Source organism: Pantherophis guttatus, chromosome 3 (genome assembly GCF_059756535.1).
Source record: "Pantherophis guttatus breed Tessera chromosome 3, ASM5975653v1, whole genome shotgun sequence".
NCBI classification, from domain to species: domain Eukaryota; kingdom Metazoa; phylum Chordata; class Lepidosauria; order Squamata; family Colubridae; genus Pantherophis; species Pantherophis guttatus.
In genome coordinates, this window is record NC_142065.1 from 53,074,976 (window position 1) to 53,086,789 (window position 11,814).

The 11,814-nt window shown below is 36.3% G+C and overlaps 1 protein-coding gene across 3 annotated transcripts in view; it reads left to right on the forward strand.

Annotated features, from left to right (window-relative positions):
* TEAD3 (TEA domain transcription factor 3) overlaps nucleotides 1-4,881 on the forward strand; it is a 101,454-nt gene extending 96,573 nt beyond the window's left edge. For all 3 annotated transcript variants that reach the window (XM_034414721.3, XM_034414723.3, XM_034414722.3), the window contains one exon: nucleotides 469-4,881. In XM_034414721.3, coding sequence (XP_034270612.1) covers nucleotides 469-582 — 114 coding nt within the window. In that variant the 3' untranslated portion in view covers nucleotides 583-4,881. The remainder of the gene's footprint in view (nucleotides 1-468) is intronic.
* The last annotated feature ends 6,933 nt before the right edge of the window (nucleotides 4,882-11,814 follow it).

An 11,814-nucleotide genomic window follows, 5' to 3' on the forward strand; every position in this document is an offset into this window, starting at 1 on the left:
AAAGTAAAAAAAGTAAACTCAGGCAACAATTCCTAAAATAAAACAGCTCCTCATACTCAGTCCTAAATGGATAACAGTTCAGGAAATTGACTAGTTAGTAGGGATAATTATGGTTCCACTATACTCTAGCGTTTTCCATATACATTAAGCCTTAAGCTGTTCACAAGAAAACATGAAACCCAAATAAAAGTTCCTGTCCACATAAAATGGCACTGTAGGGACATGAAATCCTAGAAATAAGAAATGAGTGTCTAGTAAAATTGTGGAAAACATCATCCTAATGCTATCATTTAAATTGAGTTCTCTAACTTAATCTAAATTTATTGAGTTGGATAGAGGAATTCCTGCATAAATTTCAGTGGTTGTTTTTTATGCAAAATATATTACCCTTTCTCTGGATTTATAACTTGACTTTCCATTCAGTTTGACTTTCTCTGATCTCCCTGTATGTGTTTCTTTTTTAACTAGGTTGTTACAAACAGAGATACCCAGGAAACATTACTTTGCATAGCGTTTGTTTTCGAGGTATCAACCAGTGAGCATGGAGCTCAGCATCATGTGTACAAGTTGGTCAAAGACTAAAGGCCCCTGTGGGTTGACTGGACAATTTAAAGAAGAGGGAGGAAAGAGAAGTCTTGTCAGAGAAGCCACCTCTATAGGATGCCTTGACACACATCCTTTGAAAATGAACAAAGAAAAAAAAATGCCAAAAAAATGACTTTCACAATCACAGATGTTTTCTACTTAGGAACATTTTGAACAAACAAACAGAAAAAAAGCATTACAAGAAAGCATAAAGTGAAAGGAGAATTGTATCTGGAGGTAGCAGGAAGAACTGATCTTGGGGGCTAGGTCATCAGTATTTCAGGAGATGTCGGTGCCAAGGTCTGGTACCTCTTGATGCCTTCCCAGCAACAGAATGCTAACAGCATCTGGTGAAACGAGACTCTTGTTAATATCCATATGTGCCTATGTTTTCCATGCCAAATTCCAGATTCTGTCCTAGTGGCTTTGATCTACCGAGAACAATTAACATGGGCAGGCTGAAGATGCTTGTTCTAAGAAAGGTGGGAAATCTGATGCTGCCTTTGAACCGATCTAGTCCCTGAGGAAGATAATGAATTTTTTTTAAAAAAAAAAATCTCTTGATTCAGTCTGTGTGCAGTACCAACATAGGGAGTTGGGGCAACATGGGGAGTTGTTGGTTAATTATAAGGAAATAACTTTATTCCCTCAATACTCTGGGCATTTTAAATACAGGATTACTGCATCGTCCCACCTCCCCACCCAAGCTGAGAAGCTGGTGGAAGGCTTCTGCTGATGATTATGACAAAAAGTGTGGCAATTTTGTCCCAGATGCTTGAATAGAAGAGATGAGTAATAGTAGTATGAGATTGGGGGAGGGGAAGAAGTCAAGGGTATGAATTTGCAAGAGAGAGAGACTGACTGACTGACTGACTGACTGACTGACTGACTGACTGACTGACTGACTGACTGACTTGGAAAAAAAGAACGAGAACCCCAGCAAGCAAAAGAAGGTCTTAAAAGTATTTGTGGGATATTATAAGTTAGAGTATGTATTAGAAGAAGGAGGGCACTGGGAGGAAAGCAGATCAGGTAATAATGAAATTAACAGTCTGACTAGGCTAGGGGAATTGCGAGATAGCTGTCTTAAGGCAGTGTCTTTCAACCTTAACAACTTTCAAGATTTTGCAAACAACTGGCTGGGGAAATCTGGGAGCTGAAGTCCACACATCTTAAAGTTGCCAAGGTTGAGAAACATTGGCATAATGGTCTAGGGAAATGTTTGGGCTGGCTAAGGCTTAGTAATTTGGACATATTCCGATACGTCTGTGGGAATTTAACAACTCTCATAAGCTATTTCTCTTTTCTTTTTGTTTTTACATTTGCCTTGCCAAAAACATGGGAAAAGCATAGACCAAAGCATTATTCTGGTGAGGTATTAATTTCTCTTCTGCTTCTGTGCTAGTCACAGAAAAAGGGGCAGAATCTAATTATCCAGGTACATTTTCCCCATTCTGTATTACATATCTTTCCCTGGCAAATTCTTGCATGGTTTACTAGTATCAAAATAATTAAGGAGATACTGAAAGACAAAATGCAGTCCCACGTCACTTGAAAGCTGTATTGTTTCTTGCTGAAAATGCTGACGTTTAAGTCTAAACACAGGCCTCTGATTTTAAACATAGAGTTTAACATAGTTGCCTTCTAATTTAGATTGGTGCTTTTAGGAATTCTGTTACAGAAAATAGCGTCAAGATCATCATGCATGGCATCTCCTGGACTGAGGCCCATAACTTTCAACTATACCCTGTCTAACTATTAGCATGTAGTTTTGAGTAGTAGAGGATTTAACAGAATGTATGATTTTTGCCTGTCCCTACCATTGAGTCTCTATCACTGAGCTTTTCCTAACTTGTTCTACGGGTTGTTGTTTTTTTTTTACTTAAACAAAAAGCACCTCTTCTTGTCCAATTCCTTCTGATCAACCTAGCAAGACTAACCCCTAGACCAGTGTTTCTCAACCTTGGAAGCTTGAAGATGGGCGGACTTCAACTCCCAGAATCCCCCAGCCAGCAACGCTGGCTGGGGGATTCTGGGAGTTGAAGTCCACCCATCTTCAAGCTACCAAGGTTGAGAAACACTGCCCTAGACCATTGAACTTTCCCAAAGCCAGTAGAATTCTGATGGAGGAATTCCCAAGCAGGTACTTGGGAAAGGGGCACACTACAAGGCAAGGCAAGGGTGTGACTGTTGGAAAAGGGAGCACAGGAGGTTACTCCTTTCTAGAACGATTTGGAATGCACAGGTCAAAGCCTTCCGCTATTATTTTTTTCATGCTTGGGTATCTGTCCCACTTTAAATGGAGGGTTGGGTTTTTTTTTTAAGGTGCTGTAAGGAGACATTTCATCACAATGAAATGTTATTTTCACCATAGTATTATTAGCATGTATGGAGGGCAGCCCCCAAAGAGACTGTGAAAAGTAGATGGGAAATTTCAGAATAAAAATACGTTAAAACAGATGAGTTGTGAATTTAGTTCATGGCACTGGGTCACATAATATTCAGGTTAAACTTCTGCCTTAACATTGGTTATTCCTTCTTTTTCAAGGGGTTTTGTGATTGGGGGGGAGGTGTCATTTTTGCCACTGTCTTGTCTGTCTGTCTGTCTGTCTGTCTGAGAGGGTAGATAGTAGATTTGTTTTCATAAAATCATGATCTCTTTTTCATAACTGACGTGGGCCTTGTTTTCACTATTGGCCTGTATGACCACTACATTACTGATCTAGTACCGTTTTCACTACCTGAATGGTCAGCTTTTGCTGGAAGGACCAGTACAAAGGCACTGGCTAATTCAGTGTTTGATCAGAAGAATAAGAATGTTCCTAAGAGCCATTGGACTGTTGTTTGAGTGACACATGCAACTCCAGGTGGCAACGTAAGAAAAACTGACAGAGTCGTTTCCCAACCCTTTGAAGGATGTTTTAAATTCAAGTAAGATTGTGGGGTCTCCCCCCCATGAATTGATTGTAATTGATTCCACCCAAGAACTTCTAGATAACTCCATTACAATGTTAGAACAAACACTCCTTTTTGTATTAAGGAGTTCCCAAGGTGGTCACACTAATGGAATGGTACACAGAAATGGAATTTGTAGAGAATCAAGTCACAATTTGCTCAGAACTGTGCCTTATTTTGCAACGTGTTGTGTTCTGGAGAGATGAGCAACATAACGTGCTGAAAATTATATCAAGCAATGCCAAGTGGAAATCATGTTTCTCCTTTCCTCCTCGCCTCATGTTAATTCTGCTCCACTGTCCTTGGTAAATTGAATGTTCCTCATGTGTTGTTTGGGCAAACTGGTCACTGTGATGCCACAACCTTCCAGTCCTAAATGTTACCCTTAGGAAGAATTGACTGGACAATAAATGCCAGCTTTGACATTCAGGTACGTTTTGAGATTCCTCAAGCATTTGGGGAGAGAGGTACAGCATCCTTGGTATCAAATAATAGCTATTACAGCTAATATGGGAGAAGGTAAAATCAATAGAGCCTGGGATGTTGAATTCCTTTTTGTTTCAGCCCTCAGCATCTATAAGGACAGGAGTGCTGGCTGATTTATATGTAGCATTTTTCATTCCTAAATGAAAAATTCTAGGAATTAAGATTAAACTTTCCCTATTCTCATTAGCTCATGTATAATAAAATAATCTTCTGTTAAAAAAGATGTGGGGAGAACAAAGGTCTTTATGTAAACGCAGGTTCTTGTATTACACTGACAATCATCAGCTAAAGCCTTTCAAATAGGCCTCCTCTTAAACCAGACTGTTACATTTCTCTTCCTTTTTAGTCCTCCCATGCTATAATATTAGATTTTCTATCCTCAGCTTTCCTCTTCAGATTCCCCTCCACCCCTGGCCTCAACTTTCAGGTAGATTTATACTTACAAGTGCCTATTTGGTATCCTCAGATAGTGACAGCAAGCTTAAGGAAAGAATGTCAAGAATGCTTCATGAATGTTTCTTAGTTGGATATACCACAAATCTCAACAACCAACTCTCCCCCACATCCTATGTATTTATGAATTTCACATGAAGTACTGTTTTATTTTTTTAAAGACTTTGTAAAACCTACCAGGGTTATGGTCACCTTTTTTTAGAGCTCTGTCAGTCCACAATGTAAAACCATTTTTATGTATTATATTTTGTGTATTTTTTTTAATCCAGTTGTGATGGGTTGTATCATATATTATTGTGTTTACTGTATGTCCATCTTCAACTAGATGAGACAGTGGAGCTTCTAGAAAGCTATGGTCTGCTGAAAACTATTAAACTTATTGTTCATGGGTTGGCTCAAAAACCTTTTTGCATTTGTATTTTTGCTTTCTTGTTTGTTCACAGCATATTTTCAAGAAGCAGCTTTAGTCTGACTCTTGATTTGATCCACATTTAGCCATAACATAATTTAACTTTGTGTTTTATATGTTCCATTGATTTCAATGGGTTTGCTTTTATATATAAGTAAGTCTCAAGCTACCGTACTATTTTATCCATAATGTTCTACCAGGCACATTCTGTAAAATTCTGTGTGTATCCCGTTTAGGCTTCAATTTCCTGCACAAGGGAAAAAATGCACTGCATTCAGAATTCAGTTCTTGTAAATATTTACTTGTAACAAAAAATGTATATGAAAACTTGTGTGAAGAGATTATCGCTACAATATTCAAGTGAAGGTTTCGTTTTCTGGCCATAGAGTTGTTTAACTCTGGAAGCAGCCTTACAACAGCATCAGGCTGTGACAAAATTGTCTGTGAAGTTTGCTGCAAAAGTAAAATACTGGCTGACAAACATCTAATTGTTTCATTTCCTGCCCATCCTCAGATTCTCAAACCAAATGCAATTTACTTTATTAAAGTTTCTGAATCTTATTTTATTAATATGGCAATTACTGAATAAATGTTCTTTACTTTAAAATTTAACCGACAAGTAGAGGAAGCAGAGCACAGAAGAACACATACAATACTGAACCACTGATGAATTTTTGACATATTCCATAAGGGTAGCTACATTAATCTGTTGCAGCAAAACTAACAAAGAATATTTTAACATTTTAGGTTTTTACAATAAATGTGTTAATTATGGCATCACTTCATCAGTTGCAAGAAATTTCACACATACACACACACACACACACACATACACACATTTGTATATGACGGAATTATTACCTGTAGCAAGAATACAGTGGTAATTGCATGAAAGGCAAATAGTGAATCTAGTTCTGGCCCAATCAAAATTATGCTAATTCATAAACTACTTCAATAATTGCACACTGAATCACCATTACATATGGGAATACTTGCCAATTTTAGTGTGGTCATTTCTGATCTCAGATTTTGCCCTTCTACAATCTACACTGTATGTAGCATGCAGAAGATAAGCTAATAAATGAGCCCGTAAAAGTATATAGAGATTGTCAAATCATCCAGGTCATAGTGGTCCAAAAGGTGCTTTTCCAAAAGGCAATTGGACTTTCTTGGTTTTTTTCCTTGAAGACATTTTACTTCTCATTCAAAAAGTTTCTTCAGTTCTTCAGTCCAGTTGTCATTTGGAAAAGCACTTTTGGGACAGCCCATAAAAGTGTATGCCATAATTCAAGTTCTGTATGACACATTTTTTTGTTTGTTTGAAATGGTAATGGGCAATGCATATAGGCATGCTGCAGCCCACTGTGTAAATTATGGTGTAAAATAAATGCATATATTTCTGCATTATGTATTCAGTCAAAGTTGATAAAGCCATACGAAAGACTGCGTTCAAATGCTCTTTCACAGTTCATTCTGCTCATGGCATCTGCAACTTAATTGTTTCGTGGTCTAATAATTTAACCTTGTGAATTCACAAATCATGGTTTGGGCAAGCTATCCAATAAAATTTTATAACAGGTTAAATCCTGCTTTTATACCGAATAAAAGACAGTCACATGATCGCAATTTGGGTAGATGATAACCAGCTTGCATTTACAAAGATTGAAGCCTTCTGCAGTCACATGATCCTGATTTGCGACTTCCCAGCTGGCTTCTGACAAGTAAAGTCAATTCAAGAAGCTGGCTTTGCTTAATAACTATGTTATTTGGTTAACAATCATATAATTTACTTAATGACTGCACCGCTTAGTGACCAAAATTCCAGTTCCGTTTGTGAGTCAAGGACTACCTACAGATCATAGAAACAGTTGGGAGGAATGGAATGAAAATAGAGTGATTGAATAATTGAGGAAAGAGAAAGTGCAAGTTCTGAATGAAAAAATACTCAAAAAATTATCTATCTTCCCTTGAAATGAACAGCATATAGATCTAGGAAAAAGATAATATGGAAGCTACTTGAACATAGTAATAATTATATCATAGTGTCACAGAAATGTGGAAATTTGCTAATTGGAAATATGAAAAATGCTTGGTGGATTGATGAAGAAGATCTACATGAGGAGAAATACATTTAAAAGAATGTTCAAAATTTAGAAAAAGATACTGCATCACAGTGAAAAATAATTGCAAAAATATAGTTAAAAGATAATGCAGAGAAATTTTGATGGAAATTTCAAATGAACAAATAAATATATTATTGACTTAATTGAAAACAGCTTAACTAGGTTCCCAAAGCAGAGTGAATGGAATTAAAGATAAAAATCTGATTTAAAATGAAACAAGTGGATAAATCCTGAATGTATTCTTTCTGATAAATTCAGAACGTTATATAAGAATACAAGTAATCCTACTTTTACAGGTAGTTCTCACTGCAGGCCCCAACAAGTATTCACGCAAGATTCAAGGTGCCTTCACAAGTTCTTCCCGTACTGTGATATATGCCCTCCTTTGCAAGTAATACCCCTCTGGATTCCACCTAAGACAAATGAGACAAGCTTTATCCAAAAGAATTAATCAACAAAAGTCAAGGACTTGAAACAAGGTCAAAATAACATTAGGGTATTTTAGTCTTCTGAGACAATCTATTGTAGATCTCAATAAAATGGGAAACTTTTAACAGCACCAGGGAATGAAAGTTGGACTTATCTGCAGTAGATCAAAAGGTTTTCATGCTATCTCAAAGGTCTCAACAGACAAGAAGGGTTTTTCACATATTGCAATTATTAAATAGGAACATAATTGTAATCTATCTTCCATATAGTATTCTTATACACATTCTATTCTAGCCATTCTAGCTTCCTTTGATAAGCATTCATTTCTGACAAAAAACAGCACACTACCCAAACCTTTCTACCAGCACAGCACATACCTTAATTGCTCTCCATTAATTTCCCTATCTTCAGTAAATATTCCACAGGGTAGACAAGTTTAATCTGCTTTTTTTAATATCTATACCCTCTATTCATTCACTGTGCTCTTCTGTCAAGCACAACTCTCTAGGTCTTGATAGGTTAGATTTAAGATTCATCATATGCATCATAGAATAGTTGGACTGATGTAGAATTTAAACTGGGATGAGGAGGAAAGAGGAAGAGAGGTGGAGATATGATGGTCATGATTTAATGGCTGACGATAACAACGGATTCCTTTCTACAAGGATTGTAGAAAACATGGTCTGGGCAAAGCTTTGCAAAAAATGCTCCACTTTGATGGGGCTTTAATAAAACACCTCTTACATGCAGCATCACAAAGTGAAATGCACCTGTTGTTAAAAATTATTATTCACCATGCCACATATTCTTTTCTAAATTATGAGCAAAATAAATCCTCCCTAGAGGGACAGCTCTCTTCATATTTTGAATTATTATTGCTGACATTGGTTCAGGAAATGCAACACGTTCCAAGCAGGGTTGAAATACTCCCGGTTCGGACAGGATCGCCCGATCCAGTAGCGATGGAGGCAGGTGGTTCGGAGAACCGGTAGCAAAAATCCCTGCCCCCCCCCACTGCCCAGCTGAGCCACGCAATCATCACGCAATCACCGAAGAGGTTATAGAAAAAATGTTTTTAAAGGGAAAAAAAAGCCTCTGCCGATCAGGCAAGTCAGCTGAGATCGTCAGAGGCTTTAAAAGCATTTTTTTTACAACCTCTTCAGCCGAAGAGGTTGTAGAAAAAATGATTTTAAAAGTTAAAAAAAAAATGTTGGCCACGCCCACTCAGTCATATTACCCCACCACCACCAAGCCACGCCCACAGAACCGGTAGTAACAAATTTTACATTTCACCACTGTTTCCAAGTCACAGTTTTGTCTATGCCCTCAATTTGACATCCCATCCTATAAATCAACTTATTGCAGAGCCTGTAGTACAGTGGACTAAAGCACTGTTATTAACAGATTAACATCTGCTGCTTGCAATTACTGCAAGTTCAAATCTCACCAGGCTCAAGGTTGACTCAGCCTTCCATCCTTTCAAAAGTAGGTGAAATGAGGACCCAGATTGTGGGGGCAATAAACTGACTTTGTATAAATATACAAAAGTATGAAGGCTATTGCTTAACACATTGTAAGCCGCCCTGAGTCTCCAGAGAAGGACAGCATATAAATTAAAGCAAAAAAAAACAAAAAAAAAACTTTGGGATAAGCAATGTGCAAAACACAGGAAAGCAAAATAACTAGAAAGTCAAAGAAAGTAAAGACCAGAGATGAAAGAAAAATGAAATCTAACTTAATCTGCTTTAGACCAACATCATTCACTGTGCCTCCCCCTTCGAAATTATCCTTACTTCATGGATTTAGGGTTGAATTTTATCCAAGGAATTAAAGTGATCTATATGTCCCAGAATGTCAAAATTGTTGTAAATGGTGACTTAACTAACTCATGTGAAATTCAAAAGGGTCCAGAACAAGGGTGTCCTTTGCCCCTCTGCTGTTTACCTTGGTTTTGGAAGTCCTGAATAGAAGTATTAGACAAGATGAAAAAATAAGGGGTATAAATATTAAGAAAAAACTTATAAATTGGGGACATTTGCTGATGATTTGGTTATATTTTTACAGGATATAGTATATTCTATAATATAGAATATTTGATGAAGAAATTAAATGAGTTTGGGGCTTTGGCAGGTTTCAAGATAAATAAGCAGAAAAAAATAATGCTGACCAAGAATATGTCTTCTTAGGATAATGATATAAAGTCGAGTTTTAGGGTTGAGAAAAAGGTGGCATATTTAGGGGTTATGTTGACAAATACAAATATAAAACTGTTTCAAAATAACTATGTCCCTCTTTGGAGGGATATTAAACAGGATTTATAAAGATGGGATTAATTACATTTATCACTATTGGGTAGAATTTCTGTAATCGAGAGGAATATCTTACCAAAGATGCTTTTTTTTAAATTTCAGACATTACCAATACTTACAATTGATAATCCGTTTAAACAATGGCAGAACGATATTTCTAAGTTCATATGGCAAGGGAAAAAAAAACAAGAATTAGATATAAGCTGCTGCAAAATGCTAAGGAAAGAGGGGGTTTGGGTCTGCCAAATATAAAATTGTATTTTGATGCATGTTGTTTGACTTGGGTGAAAGAATGGGTGAGCCTCCAGAATAAGAGGTTACTTGAATTAGGGGACCATGAATGGATGGCACGGCTACTTATGGTATGATAAATGCAAAGTTAATGTTGACTTCAATAACCATTTTGTTAGACGTGCAATAGCGTTTTTGATGACGTCTGGGCAGGTGGGCGGAGCCTCCAACTGCCACTGCTACCGGTTCACCAGTGGTGGTAGAAACCCACCACTGGAATGATTGCAGAAATTGATGAAGTTGGCTGAAATGGCAAAACTGACCACTTTGATTAAAGAAAGGAATATAAGTACTTTTGTTTCCACATGGAGACAATTTCTGAACTTTGTGCTTGATGTGGAGAAGAATGAAACTCTGACTCTAACTCTGATTAGACTGATAGATCTTTATAGAAATGGCTTGTTTATATTATTATGAAAAAGCAAAAAGCTGTGATTTAATGTTAATGCCTTATTTTACTGTAACAGAGAGTCAGAAGTCAATGCTTCTTTTTCTTTATCTTTCTTATCTTTCCTCACTTCTCTTTCCCCTTCCCCTCCCACTGCTTTTCTATATATTTTGTATTTTGTATTTTATAATACTTTATAACTCAATAAAAATATTAATGATAAAAAAGAAATTAACCTTACTTTAATCACATTCTTACAATAATTCCAGTAGATTCTGCTCTTTAATCATCTCATCATAAAGAAGTATATAAGTAAATACGTAAGTGAGTAAATAAATAAATAAAGTAGGTAATTAAAAATGATGTATAATGACATATACAGTATAGTGATAAAGCCTCCAACAGACATTTTAGGCAAATAACAATTTAGCAATAGTTTGCAGCACTTCATTGGATTGCTCCTAATAAAAGTTCTGCTTTTTTGATGTTCTAGATCTCAGATAAGCAAAATAGCAATTTGGTACAACTGTATTTTTTTTTTTTTTTTTTTTTTATTGAAAAGGTTTTCAAATACAAATTTTTCCCCCTTTTTCCCCCCCCTCCCCCCCCTCCCTAACCCCCCTCCCCACCCTTCCCCCCCTGTGACTTCTTCGTATCAAAAAAAAACCCTAATTCATAACAGATTACTTACTCCCTCCTCAAAATACTGACCTTTACTTACTAAAAGTATTATAAATCCCCCTTTATCCATACATTTCAGAAAAGAAGAAGAGAAAAAAAAAACAAAACAAAAAAAGACAAACACATTATACTATAACTATTATAAAATAACTCTAATTTAGCATAATAGTGTTTTATATCTATGCATTATTGCAACAATTCAAAACCACCTTCCACTTTAAAACTATACAATAAGTCCTACTTTAATAACATTTCAAAGCGGGCTCCCCATAAAATCTAATTTAACATTTATTCCACTCTATCCATTTCCTCCACTCCCCTAAATGTATCACTTAAAAATCCCTTTTCTTAAACTAATCAGTCTGTAGCTAGCTTATTCACCCACTGTCTTACAAATTTACCATACACAACAATTCTTGATATCTTTAATTCACTGCCCACACTACTTAAAAATATATATATATATATATTCCATTATATCTAAATAAAAAAAAGAAAAGACAATAACTTTAAATTTATAGTCCATATAATATCTTCTTGAAGTCTTTCCACTGGATTGTTAAAACCAACATCCATAATAGGGTGACATAGCTTGCGGATGCAACAGTTTATTCAAGATCTCCAATCATATCTGCCCCCATCAGTAGTAAACATCTTCTTATATATATAAAAGTAAAAACAACCACCCGAGTGACATTATAATTG